The following is a 22,481-nucleotide window of genomic DNA, read 5'->3' on the forward strand; positions in this document are numbered from 1 at the left end:
AATCAGTTCTGCCTGGAGCCGGTACAGAAGTGTTTCCAGGGGAGGTAACATTTGAGCTGGACCTCAAACGATGAATAAAAGTTTGTGGAGCTGGCAAGTCCAATGGAGGGATAAGTGAATCACAGGCATACTGGAATGGGGCAAGGGAGGGGTCATCCTTCCAGAAGGCGGGCAGCCCCTCTCTGGGTGATCTTTGGCTCATTCTGTGTTCAGGTGTCAGCAGGATGCTGCTTGGCGTGGAGGGGGGGCTGTCTGGCAGGGTAGAGGGCCTGCTCGCCTGGGGTCCGCCCGCCTTCCTCCCTGTAGGACTCAGGGCTCAGGAACTGCAACATCGCCATCCTACTGGCTCCTGTCCCACGTGCATAAGGACAGCGGGGAAGAGCATACTTGGGAACCTGACACTTTGTGATGGCTCCTCATTATGAAATCTTCTGTAGTTTTCTTTCTGATGACTGGCTGCAACACTGAGCACCATTGCAAGGAACCATAGAGATTATTAAATCAACATCTTCAGTTTGGAGGCAAGGAAACCAGAGTGAAGTAACTTCCCTAAGGGCACATACATGTTGGGTGATAGCATTAGCCAAGGTGCCCAGAAAAATGGTTTCTCCCAGGCCTCTTCCAACTCATAGATTCTTTGACATGTAAGGGGCAAAGTTCATTCATTTTACTGCATTAATGATCACAACTCAGTCAGTCAATCAATCAGCATCTCAGTCATCCAAGCATTTATCTAATTACTCAGTCCTGACGCTGCCTACCACTAGGCTTCCTACAGCAGTAGAAACCAGAAAGTGAGAAGCCATGGTCTTTGACCTTGAGCAGCCTGCAATCTACCTGAGTATGAAAGAACCCTTTGGACACAATGAGAGTAACAAATAAAGTGCTCTTTACACTAGAAATAGTTGATGCAGTGGAAGCCAGTGTGGGCTGGAGCTCTGATGGAAGGAAGCCATGGGTGAAGGTGACTGCCGAGAAAGGCTGGGAGAGATCACTGGAGGGAGGGCCCCGGGAAAGGCAGCACTAGGATGGAGAACTGTGGGCAATGGTTGGGGAGACTCAGGTGTGCTCATTTGCAGGCCAGGCTGCGCTTGCTCCTATGCTCCAGCACTTCTCACCTTCCAGGGCCGGGGGTGACTTTGCTCCTTCTGCATCCAGGATGAATCAGCGAAGGATATATAGGGGCCAGAGGCCAGCTCTATTTTGGCTGCCACATTTCTTTGTTCTTACCTTCTTCACTGGTTATTCTGTTTGGAAGTTGGACTTGTTCTGTGTGACCAGCTAATCCTGTAGAGGTTAAAGCATGAGTGGCACACCTGGTCACCCCCATCCCATTACACAGCCCTGATGAAAGCACTCAGGGGCCCTGGCTTGCCCAGAGCAGTTTGCGGTTCCCTTCCAGAAGCACAGAACACCTCTGAGACAGAGCTGATGCAGCGTGAGATACCCACTCCCATTCCTAGCCCTGCCCAGGCGGGCCTGTCATGCCCACGCTGCCCAGAGTCTCCTGAGACCCAGGTGGCTATGAAGTCTTCCTGTCAGGCCCCCAGTAAGCTGGTCCTCAGCAAATGCCTGGATGTGAAGAACGCAGGGCAGGAGAAAAGGAAATCCCAGGACTGTCCTCATTAGTGTATTTTATTTTTAAAAAAGATTTTATTTATTTATTTGACAGAGAGAGAGCGTGCACAAACAGGGAGAGCAGCAGAGGGAGGGGGAGAAGCAGGGTCCCTGCATAGCAGGGAGCCCGAAAGCCCGGGCTCTATCCCAGGACCCCGGGATCATGACCTGAGCCGAAGGCAGGCGCTTAACACCCTGAGCCACCCAGGTGTCCCTTGTTAGTATAGTTTTAACAAGGTAAATCCTAAGGCAGCCCTGTTCGGTGACATGATATCCACATGAGATTACACATCGGTGCGGATAAATGTGGAGAATGAGCACAAGATGGATCAGCAATGTTAAAGTCGTGGCTCCCTTGGGTGTCTCTCTGACATATGAGATGGAGTGTGTGAGTCTGGGTCCCAGTCAGGTTGCTCTGTGTCTGCGACAGAGAGTTCTGGGTCTGCCCTCCCTCAGGGAGCAGCCCATCCACAAATGCTGGGTGGGTGTGTGTGTGGGGGGGGCAGACGGATACATTCATAGTATTTTCCAGATCCAGCTAGCCCAGAAAGCAGTGGTCCCCACGGCATGGTGTACATGAGAACCCAGGGGGAGCGTGTTAAAAACCCAGATCCCTAGATTCACCTCCAGAAACTCTAATTCAGTGGCTGGGGGTGATTCCCGACACAGGCCCCAGACCAGACAGGGAAACACTGCTGAGGACTTTGCTATAGGCCAAGAGGGGAGTAAAGAAGCCCCTTTTTGTCCAGGAACTAGCTCAACTGGCTTTTTGTTTCTAAGTCAAAATTCCCTACATCTGTGTTTGTCAGGAGACCTGGTCAGCTCAAGTCAAAGAAAAGCAGAAAAAGCCAGTCGTCGCCAGGTCCTTGGCCACCGCGTCTGCAGCGGGGCTCCTCGCGGCCGCCGCGGGGCGGGCGCCCGCAGCCCCGCAGCCCCGCGGTGCGGCCTGCCCGGCGCAGTGCACCTGCCGGGCGTGCGTACCGGGAAAGCCCGGAAGCGCAGGCAGTGCTCACGGGGCTCCAAAGTGAGAGGGCTGTCGGGGCTGAGCGTGGCAGCTTTGACGACACTTGGAGTCCCCCTGTTGAGAGCAGAGAGCCCCCTGCGCTTCCTCCCGGTCCCGAGGGCTGGCGGGGAGCTGGGGCGGGGGGGGGGGGTGGGCGGGAGGCCCGGCCTCCGCGGGGGCCCGCGTCCTGCGCCTTCGGCTCGGCCCCGGCGAGGGCACGCGCGGGCGTTTGCCGGGTGACCCAGCCAGGCCTCTCCCAGGCGGACCCCGGGCTCTCAGGGGGGACCCCCGCATCGCTGTTCCCGGCGCCTGGAGCCAGCCCTCGGCCCCGGCGCCGCCGCCGCCGCCCCCGCCCCGCCCCGCCGGCTCCCGCCGGGGCCACTTGTCAGCGCAGCGGGCTGGGCGGTGCGGTCGCGGTGGGGAGGGGAGGGGACCGCAAGTGGGGGCGGCCGCCTGAGTGTGAGCAGTTTAGATGGGAGATCACGGGCGGGCGATAACCCGGGCCCTGGATGGCAGCTCAACAGGAAACCTCGAGGAGGAGATGGCTGCGGGCGGCAGGGGCGGGGCTGCTGCTCGCTGTAACCGCACCGGGGGCGCGCCGCCGCCGCCGGGGAGCCCGCCCTGGCTGCATGCAGAGGCAGGGCCCCGCGCCCCTCTCCCGGCCCCAGGTTCCCTCGCCCTCTTGGCGAACGCTGCCCTTTATGAATTTGGTTGGTGTCTTTGGGGCTGGGCTTTGGGTGTGGCCGGAGTGAGGAGCCCAGCCCCCGACTGCGCCGGGGTGGGCTGTGCCAGCCTGAGCAGGGTGGCTGCGGGTCACGCGGTGGGTGGTGAGTGTGAGTGAGGGTGGCCACCTCTGGAGAAGCCTCCGGAGCCGCTCGGTCTGCTCCTTCCCCTTTCCATGGAGGAGCCCAAGGGACAGAGAGTGTGGCCTGGGAGGGCCAGCCTCAGCTCTTGAAAATCCCAGTGAGTTGTTTACTCTGTTGAGGGATCTGTATCTGATTTAGAATCCTAATAGCATTTCCTCCCCACCCCAACCTCTGAGGAGCTTGGTGCAGTGGGACCTGCTCCCCGGGCCTCCTCCTGGACGCTTGCGCCTCCGTGGCCACGCAGGGTAAGAGGCACAGGGCCTCCAGACTTGGACCCAGAGCGGCCCTGGGCAATGGAGGCCACTGGCTGGAGGGGGCATCAGGCAAGCAGGTTTCTGCTACAGGTGCTGGGAGAGCCCTGAGGAGGTGCTGTCAGTGGCCTGGGGCTGCAGGATGGCTCCCAGAGGACTCGAGAGGCTGCAGGTACAGCCCCCCCTTACACCCCAGGGTCTTCATTCAGTTGCCCAGGGAGCTCAGCTTCCGTTGCCCAGAAACCTACTTGGCTTCTGGGGTCCCTGGCTCCCCAAGGGCGGTGGCTCTGGCTGGGCAAGGCTGTGTGGCCAGAGCTGTTTTCATCTCACTGTACCTGCCTGCCTGGGCTGGTGCTCCTAGTGGGGATGAGGAAGGGAGAGACTTTGCCCTCATTCCTGCAGCACTGGATAATGGCATCAATAGTAATCGGTTGGTTAAGTGTTTACCTTCACCTGAGGTCATGGTCTCGGGGTCCTGGGATTGAGCGCCACATTGGGCTTCCTGCTCAGCGGAAGCTTCCCAGGTCAGCTCCCTCCCTCTCCCTCTGCCCCTTCTGCTGTCTCTCTCTGTCTCTCAAATAAATAAATCAAATCTTTAAAAATCCTCATCATCATCATTCTGTTTGCTGGCAGCAATTGTTTTCATGTTCATTCAGAAGTGTAACCATATTCCCCAAACACCATTATAGTGAAAATTTCTATCTATTGGAGATACTTCCAAACCCCAGTAAGTCATCACCAGAAGTGCACTGAACCACAGCCTAGTTGGAGGAACCTTGCTGGATGGATGAGTCCCCGTGCCTCCACTGGGTGCCCTGCCTAGAACTGTGCTGCACATACCTCGTCTGATTTAAGGGTTCACGTCATTCATGGAAAATAAACTCCTCCCGACCTCCCCCTTCCCTGACTCCTCTTGAATTAAGTGTGGAGAACATTTTTTGAGAATGTAGCCACCCAGATATTGATAGCAACATCAATATTGATATAGACATACCTATATAAACATTTTTCTTGCGGTAAAGTATACAAAAATATAATTTTACCATTTTAAGTGTATAATTCAGTGGCATAAAGTTGTTGTGCAGTCATTACCACTATCAGTTTCCAGAACTTTTTCATCATCTCATACAGAAACTCTAATCAGAGATAGATTTCTGTATTATTATACATACACAGCCTATATATATCTTCTTTTTCATACATACAGAAGCATAACATTCCAGAGTTTGCTTTTTTTTCATCTATTTATCTTGGAGACCTTCCCATAACAGCCTGTACAGAACTATCTGTTGTGTCTTTAATTTTTTTAAACTGCTACCCATGACTATACCTACATTTACTAATTAGATTCCTAGCTGGTGGATGCTTAAGTTGTTTCCTTTTTTCTTTTTTTGCTCCTGCAGATAATTATGTAATAAACATCTGTGTGTGTGTGCGCGCACATGCCCTGCATGTGCATCCTATGAGAGTTTATCTGCAGAGTAAATTAAGGTCTCAGAGAATTAGCAAAATCATGCCTGGAATTTTGACATGAGAAGGTTTGATAGAGTGGATTTCTTTTAAACAGTGCTAATGTTCAGGAGTATAATGTGATGGCTATGTGCTGTGTGGGAAAAAACAAAGGCCAGGCCACATAGGCATCTCGGGACCTCTCTGACCTTCAGTGTCTTTATCTGCAAAGTAGAATAAATAAGATGTGCCCAGATCAACCAGTCACGTCGGTTTAGGGCCTACCCTAGGTCATCCTATGAACCAAATTACCTCTGTAAAGGCCACTCTCCAAACACAGTCGCATCCTGAGCGATTAAGGGTTAGGACTTCCATGTATGAATTTTGGGGGGGGGACACAATTCAGGCCATCACAAAGAACCTGGTGATGAATGATGGAAGAGCACAAGAATGAAGGGATTTGTACCCATTGAGTAGAAATAGACCACTTTCTGTGTGGAAACCATAGCTTGGTTTATGGGGCAAGGGCAGGAAGAGATAAAGATTACTACGTTCAGTTGAATGCAGAAAAACTGTGTGTGTATGGTCTTTTCAGGGCAGTCGGCATCCTCGTGGCAGCGTCTGGATTGTAGGCCTGTCCTGTAGTGTGCCTGGGCAAAGGCAACCATGAACCAAATTTACTCCAATTGGCTAGTTTTTTCTTTTAAAATTTATTCACAGTCTTGAAATTACAAAAATGATGTGTATTTGTTGTAAAAAGAGAAAACCTTGCCATGGCTCCCTATCTCATTCAGAGTAAAATCCACTGGCTGAGAAGGTTCTAACTAATGCCCCCACCTTCTTACCCTCTGACCTCACATTCTAGCACTCTCCCTCTTTCATGCCATCCTGACCACATCTACCTCCTTGTGGTTCAGATACGCCAGGCCTGGATCCACCACAGGACCTTTGTACCTTCTCTTCCTTTGCCAGGGGTGCCCTTCCTTCGCATATCTTCACAGCTGAGGCCTTCTGACTATCCGTGAACAACGGGATCCCTCGCTCTGTCATTTTGTACTTTCAATAGTGAGTAATCAGCAATGAGATTGAGAGTTTTTTATTATGCTATAAGCAGTTTGTTTTTCCTCCTCTAAGGATTGCCTGTGTTTATCTTTTGCTGATTTTTCTCTTGGATTAGTTATCTTAGCTTTCATTTTTCAAGGTTTTATTGATTGAATTCTAAACCTGGAGGAAGCTCTAGGAATGGAACTGTTCATCACAGAGTTATTTACAATGGTGAAAAATTGGAAACGAACAACCTTCAAGGCAGAAATGGTAAATAAGTAGTGGGAGAATTGTTATGTGACCATTAGAAAGGGAATTCAGTAGACCTATGAAATAATATGAAACATGAAATATAAAAATGTGAAAAAAAAACAAGAAAATGTAATGTTAAATTATAATACTAACAGGAAAAAATGTTTTTTTTCAGGGAAAAAATTTTATGTAGAATAATTCTAATTTATAAATAATGAAGACCTTGGAAGGAAATCAATTTGCCATTCTATGACTAGTGGCTGTATTTGAATGTGGTATTATAGGTGATTCTGATTATTTTGTACTTTCCTGCACTTTCACAATGAGTTGATTTACTTGAAAATAAAAAGTGCTCATAGGAAAATTTTAAAAACTATTACAGAAATCATAACACATGTAATGGAAGTAGTAGTACAAGAAGTGAAATATTCTTGCATAATCCTGTTACTTCTAAGAAATCAAACAACCTCCTTTCTTCCCCTTTGCCTTGGGATCCCTGTCTATGGGATTATATAATCTGTAGGTAGTTATGACCAGATATTCAGCTTTACAATGAAACATGAGTATTTGAAATCCAACACTTGACAAGGAGGGCGGTTGAGGAGGCTGTGCCTAATCAAAGCGAGTAGCAGGAAATTATGTGGTACCAATAGTGATGTAAGCTCATTCTGCAGGTCAAGGCTGTCTCCAGGTGGATCAGTCTCCACAGGCACTGGCCCATGGAGCCTCACATTTGGTAGCCGGCCATCTGTCCCTATTAATCCTGTAGGCCTCTCAGACTCCTGCCCCCTCAAGGAAAGAAGGCCAGGTGTGGAGTTAGAAACACACCTGCTAATATGGTGTGATCTTCAGAGGAGGAAACACTCCGTCCACGGCCTTGAGAGGAGCCCCTCTCCCCAGCCCTGAGGACAAATAAGGGGTCCAAGGTCAGTGCCAAATGGTGGTTAGGATTCTGAGACCTTGAGACCTTTGGCATCTTATGAACCTCTCTGAACCTCAGTTTCCCCAGCTATAAAGACACTGTCCCTGGAAGGATTGAATGAGAAAACTCACATAAGCTTCAACTGGTGGTTATCAGTATTACCGATGTGTCTATCTTTCCTGCTGCAGTGAAAGTCAGGAGTTCAACGAGAGGGAGCAAGCCCCCTTGCAGGGGAGGTGTGGGTGCCTCCGGTGCTGTGGTCAGTGAGCCGGGCATCACACCCAGCATGGCACCCCAGAACTGCTGCCACTGCCTTCCTGAAAACACATGACTTCCTGTTTTCTAAACTCTTCGCCCGCATGTCATCGCTACTTGTGTCTGAGCCCAGGGGGTGGGGCTGGGCGGCAGCAGGACCCGGGCGGCTCCAGGTTTGGCTGCAAAAGGCACTTGGGGGACTTGGAATCTGGCTGATTCGAGTGAACTGTGAATGATGAAGACTGATGCGAATGATGAGCACTGGTGCTACTCCCTGGGGAGGGAGCCGCGAAGATACTCCGTGGTCTCACCACCGATGGTGAAGTGCCAGAGCCAGGATTTGTACTCAGGTGGCCTACCCTCGAAGGCTTGGTTCTCGCTGTCATCACAGCAAGTGATGACTAAGCGTTTCCTATTAAGAGGGAGACAAGCTGGACATGGGTGAGATTTTAAGGCTGCCTTGTAGAAGTGGGGGAACCTGCATTCTTTGTGCTTCTGAAGCACTCCGTGTGCTGCAGAGGTGAGGCAGAGCCAGGCCAGCACTCTGTGTGCTGCAGAGGTGAGGCAGAGCCAGGCGAGCACTCCGTGTGCTGCAGAGGTGAGGCACACCCCAGGCCGGGAGGCAGGAAACGTAGCCGGTGCCTGGAGGCCCAGTAGAGCCCCAGCTCTGCCGCTAGCCTGCTGTTGTCCTTGGGGACGCTACTGTGCTCCCCGGTCTGGGTCTGTACCCGAGCTGAATTGCACCCACTAACAGACCCTTGCCTGTCTTCCGGACTCCCACAGAAGCGAGCTCCATCAGGCACAGGAAGTAATTTTACAGATACACATTGGGCCTCCGATGGCAGGGATCCTTACCAGTTGGAAGGGAGGGAGCCCGCAGTCCCTGTGCTCTGGAACAGGGGGTCCCGGAGCAGGAAGCTGGCAGAGGGGCGCTGGGCACTCGGGTGTGTCCAGCTTCCAGCTCCGGCTGGACCAGGTGGATTGAGACCTCTCAGAAGCCCACGGTCTGGCTGGGAGATAATTTTTCAAACGCACCTCATCCAAAGAAACTAGACTCTGTAAGGGCAGGTGCCTCCCCAGACTGCCGTCTGGGGCCCGAGTCTTCTGCTAAAGGTCAGTGCCGGGAAACTTCCGAACTGGCTTTTGTAGCAAGGAGAGGGCTACAGAGACTGCTGCGTAGCTCCTCTGAGCTGCCGGTTGCCATGGAGCCTCCTCTGGGTGTCTCTTGGGCCTGTTCCAGGTACTACAAGGCAGGCAGGCAGCTCCAGCTTATCAGGCTTGGGGTGGCACCATGGGGGGTTGCTCAGAGCAGAGCTGCTCCCTGAGCTCACGGTGAGGCAGTGGGGGGCAAGGGGCAGCATGGCGGGGGGGGGGGGCCCAAGGCCAGGGCTCAGGGTACATGGTCGATTCATTGCACGGGGCAGCGCCACCGTCGGCAGATGGCACAGCCCTCGGCTCGGGGATGGACGGAGTGTGGACGGGGCTGGAGCTCGAGACAACCCCAGGTCACCGAGGCGCTTGTCACAAGGTGTTTTCATGGCCCGGGGCGTGAGCAGTAGACACCACTCTCCCTGAGGCTGCTCGTCCGGGGTGCACCACGGGCCGCTGTGCGCCCCCAGCCCCGGGACTAACGTGCAGGGGAGGAAGGCCCTCTGCAGCTGGGCTTCCCCACCTGCCAGTAGGCTGTGCAAGTGGATGGGCCGCCCCGCACCCCAGCCCTCGGGGATGTCCAACGCCGGGCCCGCTGTGCTCAGGGGCCGTGTGAGGAGCTTTCCCCTCCAGATGAGGTCAAGCAGGAGGGATCCTCATCCTTTCTGACAAGGATGGTAGGAAGAGTTCTCCTGTAGACGATGCCCGGCCACTGCCCCACAGGCAGGCCACCCACCACAGGCCGTGTCCATGCGCCCCGTGGTCTAGTTTGGGGCGCGGGAGGCCAGGTGCAGCTGGGTGCTGAGCACCACTGAGAAGATTCTCGAAGAGGAGGGGCTGCTGGGATTCTATCTGTCTGCCCTGTCCCTAGCTGGGAGATGTGGTTTTCTTAGGGGCGGTGACCTGCTGGCCCATTTCATCAGTGCCTGCCTGGTAGCTGACAGCATGGCGGTGGGGGTGGGGGCCAAGAAAGGACCGAAGTCCAGGCCCCAGGTCAGCCAGGCCCTGGCCATCTGGAGCCCTACCAGTTCGTGATGGGGATCGCCGTGCGCATGCTGGGCACTGACCCCTGGGCTGTGGACGAGGGCAGGCTGTGGCCAGGCTCCTCCTCCCACCCCGCAGGGTTTCAATCCTGTTCCCAGCACCCGTGGTACTAGGTGAGCAAGGCCAGCTCTTCCCAGGCTTCAGCTGGCTCTTCTGCAAGGTGTCATCAGGGTTGTGACTTGCCCTGGAATAACTGGAATCACCTAAAGTACCTCTGTCTCAGCCTGGCCGCCGTGTATAAGGCCTGGTCATCTGGGAACCCCTGCCTACGTCCCCAACCCTGTGACACCTGGATGTGCTCCAGCCCAGCTGGACTTCAGTTTCCATATTTGCCACGTGTCCGTCCGGATGCAAGGGGCTGGCACAGTGGGGTCACCTGTTAGACCTGGGTAAGGTGGTGTGGGAGTGGGATTGGGACCGAGTCCCCTTATTTACCAGATTTGCTGAGTATGCCTCTTGTAGGGGGCCAGAGCATGGCCTGTGGACGTTCAGGTTGGATGGAAAAGGCTCATGGGATCAGATCCCACCTCCAGCTCTCATCCTGCAGCCCAGAGCTGGAAGCATGGGGCTTGTCCCCTTTCACCTGGCCACTGTCATGTCTAGGCCGGCACCAGGAAGCTATTGTGAGGGTGTCTTTGTTCTCCTCGATACAACTTCTCTGATATGAAGGCAGCATTTTCTAAATGGGAAATCATGTGACTGCTCAGAATGCATCCCCCTCATCAAATGCCCGCTGGTTTAATGGTGACGACAGCATCTGGTTAGCTGTGCGGTGTCAACACCCAGAAGTTAGACGCTCTCTCGTCTTATCCAGTTTAAAAGTTCTTGATACAATTTGACCTTTTCTTCCTCAAAAAAAAAAAAAAGTGTTAGTGGTGATTTGGGGGAAAAAAACCCCAATAAGCTGACACACGGAGCGCTTATTACATGTCGGGTCTGACACCTGCAATAAATAATCCTCACTGCTACCTAATGAGACACACTGTCGTGTTAGCTCCATTTTGCAGACAAGGGCACAGAGGTTCAAGGAGTCGGGCACACACAGTGCGGAAGTACACAAATCAGTGTATAAGGAACACTGAGGCCTTCATGCCATCCTCCGCTCTGCCTGTGAAACGTGCCCTGACTGTAGGATATGTGTGGGAACGGCTGCACCGTGTGAGGGGCGACCCTGGCTGTGCCCTGGCCCAGGCTCAGGCCCAGGCCCAGGCTGTACCGCAGACCTAGTCAGTGAGAATCCGGGGCGGGGAGGGGGGCGCAGCCAGCCAGAGAGTCTGTGCGAGAATCTTAATCAGCTTCTGCATTTGCTCAGACACTGAGTTCTCTTGGGTGCTGTGGATCTGGGGCAGAGCAGGAGAACTGTCGGAGAAAATAGTCCCAGTCCTATAGGAAAGCAGCCCCCATCAGCATGTTAAATGAACAAGGTGTGAAAGTGGATCAGGGAAGGAGGCAAAGAGGTGTCTGCCTTGGGGATGAGGGTGCAGGGAAGGAGCCGGAACCAGGAAGCGAGTGTCTCTGCCTCATGCCTTTGAGTTGGCATCCTGGAAAACTGCCTGCTAGCCGAGGGAAGCCCTTCCGCGCTGTGCAAGCTAGAGCCATAAGCCCCGCGAGGGCAGGGACACGGAAGGCCTGACCCACACGTTAGACATCATTGTCCTTATGGGAGATATACAAAAACATCGACCAATACATCTTTTAGTTTTCTTTTTTAAAAGATTTTATTTATTTATTAATGAGAGACACAGAGAGAGGCAGAGACATAGGCAGAGGGAGAAGCAGGCTCTCTGTGTAGGAGCCTGCTTGGATCAGGGGTCATGCCCTGAGCCCAAGGCAGATGCTCAACTACTGAGCCACCCAGGCGTCCCTCGTTTTATTTTCACCACACCCTTAGGGTAGATACGTTTACCAGCCATTTTACAGAGGAAGACACTGAGGTCCAGAGAGGTGAGGTCACTTGTCCAAGACCACACGGCTCCTTAGCGGCAAGCGAAGGACTAGAGAATCCACCTGACACCCAATCGGGGGTCCTTCTGTTTTGACATTCCCTGGCATTTTAAGCAGGTGCCCAAGAAAAATGGATCAGTTTTGTAATTGAATTAAGTCCTGGGTCCCTTTGTGGAACACTCGGTGCTCTCACCACCCTCCTTGAGCCCGGCACTCCCAGCACAAGCACAGCTGGCCCGGGCAGAGGGGCGATCCCCACCCTGGGAAACGTGCTGCGGTTAATCTGCTCGCCTTGGTCAAACCACACACAGCATACTTGTCATGGGCCATAAAATCATGCTGCTCTTTAAAAAGAGCGAGAGAAAACCTGTCCCTGTTACTTATTTCTGGGGGAGGCAACCAGTTCCCCACCCCCGCTGTGCGGGCTGTGTGCAACATGAAGAAATATTTCTTCTCATTTGTTCTAAATTTACTGTCCAGTAATTTTTCTGTCCTCATTTTATGTGACAGGCAGCTGAGCGATTTTCTTCCAGCCCTTTTTCTGAATCTCAACCACCCCAATAAATCTCCACTGACACCTCTTCTCCAGTCCTAAAAGAAAAAAAATCACCCCGGTGTTGGTGGCCTTTGCTGGGAGGTGGCTCACCTCCCAGAGGGCTTCAGACCCTACCTGTGCTCAGTGGGGGCAGGTGGCCCTGCCTCAGGGCCAGAGGGCAGGCCTACTTTGGGTCAGGCCCCAGCATCTTCCCTGAAAAATCGCACAGCATCTAATGAGTGTCTCCCGTGCACCCCGGGGTTCTGTTGTTGAGGATGAAGGAGGAGGCCAAACTGCAGCCGTTTAGGGCCTACGTGGAGGGCAGTCTCAGAACCTGACATATCGTGTGGGGGGTGCTCTGTGGGAGGCAGGCTCTTGCACGTGTATCGGGGCAGAACCAGCCACTGGAACGCGGGGTGAAGGTGGAGGACAGGAGTCTCATTTCCTGCTGAGTGGAGGGGTGTGCTAGCACCAGCAGGGGGGACGAGGAACAAGCTCAAGGTGGCTAGGAAAGTACTGGTGAATTCAAGGAAGGGCAGCGCATCCTCTACAGGAGCAGGAGAGGCAGTGGGCGGCAGGCTTGGGGGAGCCAGGCCTGGGCCGGGGGGCTGGGGACACTGGGTACAGCCTGATGAGGAGCTTGGATTTGCTCCAGGTGACTGTCATCACGGGTTTCTGAGCAGGGGCCTTCCTAAGTTTACCAGGAGTTCAGCTGCCTGAGGCACAGAGGGGTCCTGAATCAGGGTGGGAGTCACAGGTTTGGATGGGGATTCGGGGACGTTAGAGTTGGAACCCAGTGCTCACACAGCGCGGGGCTCCTGGTCAGAGCTGGGCCGGGCCGGGCGGGGAGCGAAGAGCCGAGGCGCCCTGCCCGCCGCAGTCCTGGGGCAGCCTCTCTCGCAGCGGGGCCTGCTGCTGGCTGGCCTTGGTGCTGGCGTTGTCCGGAGGATCGGATTCGTTTTCCCATTAAAGTGTCCGGCACATAGTAAACACTGAAGAAATGTTCGTTTTCACCCTCTTTAGCCAAAGAGGCAGCTGAAAGAGGGTGGAAAGCTTGCCCCAAGTGAACCCGCTGGTAGGTAAAGACAGGCTCAGGTGCCGGCGTGCCCTCCCACGGCCCGGGCAGCGCAGCGCTTCAGGCGGCCACCAGAGGGCGCCGTGGCCTTGGGAGGAGCAGCCGCTGTGGGCCCGCGCCGCCTTAGCGGGCAGGGCGGGAGGCAGGGGCAGGCCATCTGCAGGCTGAGCGCACACCTGGCAGGAAGTAACCATCTAAAATCCGTGTCTTCTCACCCACGGTGCAGTGAGCTTTACAAATAAAAATGCTTTTATTTAACCAGGAAAGCTACTAGACCGCCAATGCCATTGCACTAAAATGCCAGCTACACGTGCATTGCTAGTTTGACAAAGGTTAATATGGCCGTGAGGACTAGGGATTCATCTGCAGCTTGGGATGGGACAGGCTAGACAGATTTCTGAGCTATGTTTTGTAGGAAGCATCAGATTTTACCAGGTGGCAGGGTTGCAGGGAGAGAAAGGGAGAGAAAACAACGTAGAGGGAACAGAGGCAGAGTCTGGAAGAGCAAGGTGTGTCCCGGGAATTCTAAGTGTGTAGGGGAAGGGCAAGGTGTGTTCCCCCAATTGTAAGTAGGGGTGGGGGGGAAGGGCAAGGGGACAAGCACAGATGAAACTGAGGCCATGGAGCAGGGAGGGGTGAGCAGGGGAATTGCCGGGTTCAGGCTGGGAGGGGCTCACTGAATAGACCTTTGTCTATTGCTCATGAGACTCCTTGGGGCTCAGTGCCAGCCCCAAGTGGGAGACCCTGCTCAGTGCCTGGCACCAAGGAGACTGGGAGTCAGGAAGGGAGAGTTTTGTGTGTGTGTGTGTGTGTTTTAAGATTTTATTTATTTATTCATGAGAGACACACACAGAGGTGGAGATATAGGCAGAGGGAGAAGCAGGATTCCTGGGGGGAGCCTGATGAGGGACTTGATGCCAGGATTCCAGGATCACAACCTGAGCCAAAGGCAGATGCTCAACCACTGAGCCACCCAGGTGCCCCAGGAAGGAAGAATTGACCCAGATTCTCACAGTCCTAATTAACAATCTCATTCAAATATCAATTTTGTTCTCTCCCTGTGAATAGGCCTTAGGGAGCCTCATACCCTAATTCAGGGGTGCCATCCATTCATCCAGACACAGGCATTTTATTACAGAGGTTTCCAGGGTGCGTGGCTCCTATGGGAGTTTACGTGCAGCTGGGCTCCAGTGGTGTCCACTGGACACCTAGTTTCTGCTTCCTTCTAGTCTTCCCAGGATCTGGGGTCCCACCCAGAGTCATGTCTGGCTATTGGGGAGGCCAGGTTTTCCCCAGAGCTGGTCCAAGGATATGGGAGGGAAGTTGCGGTCAGATAGGGTGTGGGGAATGGATCCAGGCCTCCTTGTCAGTCACAGGGTTGCCTTGGGATGGTGGGGACGTGTCCTGTCACCCTGGGCCTGGCTGATCAGTCTTATCTCTTGGCACAGGGGCTCAGAGCTTAGGCCTGCTGGATCCCAAATTGTGCTACCTGCTGGATGGAGTCCTCTTCATCTATGGTGTCATTATCACTGCTCTGTTCCTGAGAGCAAAGGTAAGTACTGGGGGCTTTGGGGAGAAGGCGTGGGCTCCCCTACTTGGGGAGTGTTCAGAAGGGCCTTAGTCTTGGAAATTCTGCAGCTCAGGTAGTGCCTGGAGCATGGCATCCACTGGCTCCAGGGACCTGCCAAGCACGCAGCATGGGTGGGCTGGTGTCCCAGCCCTACAGCTGGGAGGCAGCGCCTGCTGCTGGGTGTCTTCCTGAGCAACGGTCAAAGCATCCCCGGGGGGTGGGGGTGGGGGGGCTACTGCTGGCAGGAGAGGGCTTAGGCTTCAGGCAACTAAGAGCAGGGGGGGGAATGCAGGGTTTCTTCCCAGACGGAGGCCCACCCAGCCTGTCTCTGGAAACTCGGGTTCCCTATCAGGGCCCGTGAGGGCAGGCCCGGAGCCCGGGTTTCTTGGAGGGGCTGCGGCGGGGGGTGGCTTTGGAGCCGCGGAGGGTGCAAGGTCTCTACCGCCCGGTTATCTCTTCTGTCCCCCAAACCATTGCTCTTTTGGCCTGTAGACTTTGGCAAAAGACTGTGAAGCAGTCTCACCCACTTTCTTTTTTCAAGCATGAGTCCTCGGGGATCCCTAGGGGGTTTCCGACGCTGGGGAGAACAGCCCCAGAGCAGCGTGGCGGGGTGTGCAGGGACGCGGTGCAGCGGTGGGGGGGGGGCACGATGGGGCTGGGACCCCGCGGGGGGGGGCACGATGGGGCTGGGACCCCGCGGGGGGGGCGGGGGGGGCACGGTGGGGCTGGGACCCCGCGGGGGGGGCGGGGGGGCGGGGGGGCTCTCAGCCCTCCGCCCTCTCTTCCAGTACGGCAGGAGCGCGGCCGCGCCCGAGGACCAGCAGGGCCCCAACCAGCTCTACAACGTAAGTGTGTGCCCCGCGGGGCCGCCGGGGTGGGGGGTGGCGGGGGGGGGCCCGGCGGGCGGGGGCGGGGCTCAGACTCCCCGCGCGGCGGCCCGGCCGCTGGGTTCACCCGCCCTGTCCCCGGGGGGCTCCCCGAGGCGGACGGGGCTCGGCTCCACCGGGCCCGCGGCTCCCCTGGGCGCCCCACGGGGTCCAGGCCAGAGGGCCCAGCGCCCCCGACGGTCTTCCCGCCTCCTGCAGGAGCTCAATCTGCGAGGAAGAGAGGAGTACGAGGTTTTGGATAAGAGACGCGGCCTGGACCCGGAGATGGGAGGAAAGCAGGTGGGGATCCCTCCGGGGCCTGCGCGAGCGCGGGTGTGCGCAGCGGGACACGGGGAGGGGGCTCCGAGGGCAGCTCCATCCGGGGCCTCCCCCAGGGCTCCATTCTGGTCCGCGGGGGGCGCCCCATGGAATGCGCCCCGGCCCTCGGCCCGGCTCCAAGCTCCACCCCCTCCCGGTAAACTGCTTGGCCACCTGGGATGCACACCCGGGGGGCTCCCCCCAGGACAGATCTGGTGAAGAGGTCCATGCAGGAAGGGCCCCGGGCCACTGGACGGGTCCCAGGTCCCCCTTGGAGCGCGCTCCCGCTCCAGGCTCCCAGCCGTGGGAGGGGAGGCTGGAGGAGGCCAGGCAGGGTCCTCTAGGCGCAGGTCCAGGGGCGCTGGGTGGCTCAGTCACTTAAGCGTCTGCTTTCAGCTCAGGTCATGATGTCGGGGTCCGGGGATCCAGTCTCGCATTGGGCTCCCTGCTCAGCGGGGAGCCAGCTTCTCCTTCTGCCCCTCCCCCTGCTCTCTCTCTCTCAAATAAATAAATAAAATCTTAAAAAACAAAAAAAAAAAAAAGTAGGGTTCAGCCCAAAGGCCCAGGCTGCCCAGGCTTTAGGGCAGTGCTGCCCGACGATGCCCAGCAGCCCCTGATGTTCCTGGTCACACGTGTCCACCGTCTGAGCCGGGTGCTGGGCAGGAGGAGACGCTGGCAGTTTCCTCGGCCTCTGCCCTCCGCATCAGCTCTTCTCTCCTCCTCTTATCTGGACCCTGAACCCTGGATGGGGAGGGGTGAAAAGAGGTGGGTAATGGGGGTCAGTAGGGCTTGCTGGGCACTGGTTGGCCCAGGACTTTTCATTTTCAGCCAGAAACCCCACCTGTAAGTTTATGACACCTGTGGCACTGTAACTGCAAGGGGACACACGGACTGCCACCTGCAGATACCCCAAGGCTTGCCCTGGGCAAAGCTGGACTGGGGAGGCCATGTGGGGAGGTGAAGCCAGTGTGCAAGGGTGTGTGCGAGTGTGCACTAGGAAGCAGGGGCTGCAGCAGAGCTGCGAGGGCCGGGGTTTGGGGTGGTACGGGTGCAGGGGTCGGGGGGGGGGCACGGGTGTGGATGGGGGGCAGGGCCACGGGGGGTGGAGGGGCATGGGTGTGTGGGAGAGCAGGGCAGGGGTGGGGCATGGGTGTGGAGGGCAGGGAGAGCAGAGGGGGCACAGGTGATGGGGAGAGCAGGGAGGGCAGCGGAGCAGGTGGCCCGGGGTGGGGGGTTCATGGATGCTTTTACAACTTTCCAGGCCTGGCTCCTGGTTTCTCCGCCTCTAACCTCCTCCTTGTTTTTCCCCCCCGCAGAGGAAGAGGAACCCTCAGGAGGTCGTGTACAATGTGAGTGCAGGAGGGAGGTGGGTGGAGGGCTCTGGGAATAGTGCTCCCTGCCTTGTGTCTGCCTCACTGGACCTTGACCTCCCTGCCTGACCTTGACCTCCCTGCCTGCTGGCTGCAGCAGCTGATTGTTTGGGGGACAACCCCTTCACTTGCCTTCCCTCCCCAGTCCCTGAGTCTGCTGTTGGGCTTCCCTGGAGATGGGCCTGGGGAACAGCAAGGTCAGGCCCGGCAAGGACAGGGTGGCAAGCCCCTCTGGGGGACTCCTGCTTCTGGAGGCTCGAGTCTCTTCCTGAGTGCCACCTCTTGTCGGAAGGTCAGTCTCACCACTCGGTGCGGACCTGACTGTGGTTTTCAGGCTGTTGATCTGGGTTGGCCACGAAGGGGACTGTCACAGGTGGTCACTCCTGTAGACAGAGCTGCCTCTCCTTCCTTCCTGCAATTGGTGGAGTCACAACCCCTGGCTTTGGCCATGTAAAGACACAACTTACTCAAATAAATGGTTCTGGGGACTCCAGGCCAGCCCTCGCATTTGTTCACGTTTGTGTTCTTTGGCTAGAATTCCGCATTTTATCTTTGAACCTAACCTGAGCTTCTCAGCTCGGTGCAAAGGGCTGGCGGCTCAGAGGAGTCCAAAGGGCTGAGAAGGGTAAGGGTGGAGCTGGCTGTGGCCAGAGATGCTTGTGGGAATGACTGGAGCCTTGAGTGTGGGGGCTCCCTGCCAGCTGGGAAGTCGAGAGGCTCCCTCGTGTAGGGAAGCCCGCTGTTTTGTGCAGCAGTTAATCAGTGTCCCATGCCCTCTCCTTTGCCAGGCACTGCAGAAAGACAAGATGGCAGAGGCCTACAGTGAGATTGGGATAAAAAGCGAGGTGAGTGCTGATTCCTAAGGACTGGTCAGGGTGGGGGTGCTCCCAGGGAGTCCTCATCACCTTCTAGGTAACCCTTCCAGGCTTCCATCCTGGCCCTTCGCAGCCATTCTCGTATCACCTGTGGAAGCCCCCGTGGTAGCTGCCAGGGGCGAGGGGTAATCCAGTTCTCACCCCCTTGATAGCACATAAGATAGGAAAGGCTGGTGTTCTTTCAGGAACCCAGTCTAGATTCTAAGACTAAGCTTTGTGAAAGCCAGTCAGATGTCACCACTCATTGATAACTGGTGCCATCAAGGGCTTAATGTGTGCCATGGTGTGTTTAGTGCTGAGGACGTTGGGACTCAGGGTAAAATGATAATGCAGCGCCCCTTATTTCTAAAAGATTAAGGATTTCCATGGGCAGCCCCAGTGGCACAGCGGTTTGGCACCGCCTGCAGCCTGGGGTGTGATCCTGGAGACCCGGGATCGAGTCCCACGTCGGGCTCCCTGCATGGAGCCTGCTTCTCCCTCTGCCTGTGTCTCTGCCTCTCTCTCTGTGTCTAATAAATAAAAATCTTAAAAAAAAAAAAGAATTTCCAAATGGTGAGCGAGGCTTCGTGGAAGCCTGGGTGTCAGGGATGGCCAATTCTGGGGAGCAAACTTTGATTCTAGCTCCATGTTCAGGGATGGCCCAGTCCTGTTGGGAAGCCCTTCTGGGGCCAGGCTCACCATTTGGAAATTGGGGCCCCTCACATGCTTTACGAGGTTGGTGGTCTCATGTAATCCTCACAAGAACCCAATGAGAAATGTGTGCCCTGTAAGGCACAGGAGGGTAAATATCTTACTCCAGGTCACTTGTAGTGACCAGATGTAATGGACCCTGTAGCCAGGGCTCATACCACTCTATGGTTGTCATTCCCAGGGAACACTCATGAGTAGCCAGGAATTCTGGAGCAGCAGGGAAGCCCCTTTATTCCAAGTGGCAGGCAACATGGCCAGCTCCCGTGCAGCCTGGGTTCTAGGGCTCTGGGGACATGAATGGGGCAGAGCAAGCCTGGGCCCCCTCGAAGCCGGTCCTCACCTTACCTGCAGAGTAAGATCTGCCCAGTGGCCCGAGGACCCCTCTCTTCCAGGGGCAGGGGTACAACTGGGAGACAGTCCCCTCTGACTGTCTAGGGCCTTGAGCAGGACTCTGACTTCCTGCCCTTTTGTCTCCTTCCCACAGAACCAGCGTCGGAGAGGGAAGGGGCATGATGGCCTTTACCAGGTAAAAGCTGCGGTGCCTCTGGTGTGCGCTGTGGGCGCTCCTTCCCTGGGTGGAACCCTCTAATCAAGGGCAAGGCTAGACTCCACATTTTGCTTGCTGGTGGCACCCAGCTCATGCCATCGGCTGGGCAGGGCAGATCCCAGGCCCTAATTCGGGTCCCAGTGCCACCTCTGTCAGTAAGGCCCTGGGGGCATGGCTGGGAGTCAGCTGTTGGAGACACGACTTGGTTCCAACGAGCTGGCTCCAGCTGGGAGACGGTGGGAGCCCCCAGGCATGGCCCCGGATAAGCAGCAGTTCCCAGAGGCCGTGTGGTCTTGCCCAAAGGGATGAAGTAGGCAAAGGACCCCACACAAGCAATTTCCTGCCTCTTCCTCTGCTGCTCTGGGCCCTTGCAAGAAGCCTTGCTCTGCATGTATCCTCAGACCTAAGAAGATGGGTGGATGGGTGGGAAAGTTGAAGGAAAAAAAAAAATCAAGAGGATGCCTGGGTGGCTCAGTGGTTGAGCATCTGCGTTTGGCTCAGGGTGTGATCCCGGGGTCTGGGGATCAAGTCCTGAATCCACAGGGAGTCTGCTGCTCCCTCTGCTTGTCTCTGCCTCTCTCTGTGTCTCTCATGAATAAATAAATAAATAAAATCTTTTTTAAAAATCGAGAGAATAACTTTAAAAAGAAAGTGTTGTTATAGTCAGGTGCCTGGTTTATGCAAATCAGTGTGAAGCATTATGCAAAACAAACATACCCAACCTACTTCTCTAAAATATAATCCCCAGTGGGTTCTTATTTGGCTGCCTCTGGCTCCCTTGGGCTCTTCACAGCTTGCTTGACTGGCTCCAAAGTGCCAGGCTGCCCAGCTTGCCCGAGTCCAGAATGATGTCAGACAGGGCCCCCAGAATATTCTGTGTGTGGCTGCTTTGATCTGTCTTCTGGGCCAGGGAGTGGTGTTCCAGTGGGATTGGGGCCAGCTTGCCTGCTCCCTGACAGAGAACGCAACTGTAGTGGGGTGGCCTGGGAAGGAGGCTGATGGGAGAAGGCTGGGGTCAGGGAGCCACCATCTTCTGGTGACAAGTCCTGGCTTCCTGGAAGCCCGGGTGTCAGGGATGGCCAACTCTGGGGAGCAAACCTTGATTCCAGCTCCATGTTCAGGGATGGCCCAATCCTGTTGGGAAGCCCTTCTGGGGCCACGCACTGCAGGGCTCAGGACTTGGGAAGCTGGGAGGGATTTGCTCCAGGGCCACTGCCGGCAGTGGGGAGACCCTCGTCCTGCAGTTCCCCGGGCCGGCCCCACCAGCGCCAGGAGAGGACTGGTCCAGTTCCACTTGACCTCTAGGTAGGCCGGTGCCCGCACGGAGCTCCTGACCCACTTTTCTTTCCTGACTTGCTTTCTAGGGGCTCAGCACGGCCACCAAGGACACCTACGATGCCCTCCACATGCAGGCCCTACCTCCTCGCTAACAGCTCCAGGTCTCCCACCGAACACAGGCCAACTCCGCAGACGCCCAGATTGTTAAAGACACAGGATAAAGCGTTTATAACCCGGTTCACTCGTATTTCTCCACCGCCAAAGTATTCCCTCTTTATGAATTGGGTACTTTGCACTGTAACATTCGGTCATATCCAATTCAACCATCGTCCCCGGGCTCTGTAGGGGAGTGCTCCCCCAAGCTTATGGCCCGTCCTCGAGGAAGAGTTGTGACACTCTGGGCTCTTCGGGTTTGATGGAGACTGTGGCCGGGCCCCTACCCTGGAAGCCCCAGGCTCTTACCTGGGAGATGGGCACCCGCTTCTCACAGCCGTGTTCAGTCTGTTTTGTCAGGTCCCCTGAGAACCCCCCAGTGTTTGCACGTAGCCTAATAGTTTTTAGTGTTCTGTCAGTATTTGAATGGCTTTGCTCCTGCTGTAAATTTGGCTTCTGTTTGCCTCATTTCAGGGGAACTTGTAATCAAGGCCAAGGGACTGTTGTGCCTCCTGGTGACAGGCCTGAGTAGAGGTGGGGAGGGGAGGAGAGCCTCTGCAGGTACAGCTCAGGGGCTGGTGAAGGGGAGCATGGGCTGGAGTGTGGGGCGGACAGGCATCCGTTCCCCCTTGCAGGGCTTAGCACCTGGAGGCTAGGTGCTCCGGGGACCCCGTGATGAACCAGGGTGCTTGCCGTCATGGGGCTCACTCTCATGGGGGACACAAACCGGGAAGAAACTGGCCTCAAAGAGCAGAGGAAGTGCAGAGTGTAGGGGCGAGGGAAGGGAGCAATAGGGCACGATCTCCAGGCACCTGTTTGAAGCACCCAGAGGGAGGGCCAGCTTCCCTGTCCCCACGAGGCCTCCACAGGTGGCCCGGCCCCGCACACCCCTGTGGACACCCTGTGTGGACTACCAAGAACATTGCTGTGGGAGGTCTCATGTGTAACCCTCTCTGTTCTGCTTGGTCTTAATTTATACTGGTTTGCTAAAGCCTTACTTACTCTTTTGCACAATAAACGCTTTGGTGAAAATGCTGCCTTTACCCTGGGCTCTCTCTGGGTGGTCCAGCAGGTGAAGCTAATCCAGCCGTGGGGAGAAACTGCACACCCCAGAGAGCAGGGTGGCTCCTTGGGGCCTGCAGGTGGGCACAGGGGCACCCAGGGGCCGGGGGGCTGCCATACACGATGCAGTTTGCTCGGGGCCACAGAGGAGCTGCAGGCCGGGCCGGGCCGTGAGGGGCCTGTGGGAAGCGGCTGGGATGCGGCCCGGGGTGCACGGCTCCTGGCACCCAGCACCCAGCTCTGTGCCAGCCACTGCAGTACAGGCAGAGGGAGGCTAGGGAGCGGCCCCTGTCAGCAGAGGGTGCTGGGAGTTGTGAATGGCTGCTGATGTCACGGCACAAAACCT

At 55.9% G+C, this 22,481-nt stretch overlaps 1 protein-coding gene across 2 annotated transcripts in view; it reads left to right on the plus strand.

The window, feature by feature from the left end:
* Positions 1 to 22,156, plus strand: part of CD247 (CD247 molecule) — a 73,752-nt gene extending 51,596 nt beyond the window's left edge. Inside the window, exons 2-8 of one of the 2 annotated variants that reach the window (XM_055324036.1) lie at positions 14,855 to 14,958; positions 15,765 to 15,821; positions 16,062 to 16,141; positions 17,473 to 17,509; positions 18,319 to 18,375; positions 19,580 to 19,621; positions 21,007 to 22,156. In XM_055324036.1, coding sequence (XP_055180011.1) covers positions 14,855 to 14,958; positions 15,765 to 15,821; positions 16,062 to 16,141; positions 17,473 to 17,509; positions 18,319 to 18,375; positions 19,580 to 19,621; positions 21,007 to 21,072 — 443 coding nt within the window. In that variant the 3' untranslated portion in view covers positions 21,073 to 22,156. Of the gene's footprint in view, positions 1 to 14,854; positions 14,959 to 15,764; positions 15,822 to 16,061; positions 16,143 to 17,472; positions 17,510 to 18,318; positions 18,376 to 19,579; positions 19,622 to 21,006 lie in introns of both variants that reach the window. The other variant, XM_055324037.1, reaches the window with a different exon arrangement.
* Positions 22,157 to 22,481: the final 325 nt, after the last annotated feature.

The sequence above is a fragment of the Nyctereutes procyonoides genome, unplaced genomic scaffold (assembly GCF_905146905.1).
Source record: "Nyctereutes procyonoides isolate TBG_1078 unplaced genomic scaffold, NYPRO_anot_genome, whole genome shotgun sequence".
In the NCBI taxonomy this organism is placed as follows: domain Eukaryota; kingdom Metazoa; phylum Chordata; class Mammalia; order Carnivora; family Canidae; genus Nyctereutes; species Nyctereutes procyonoides.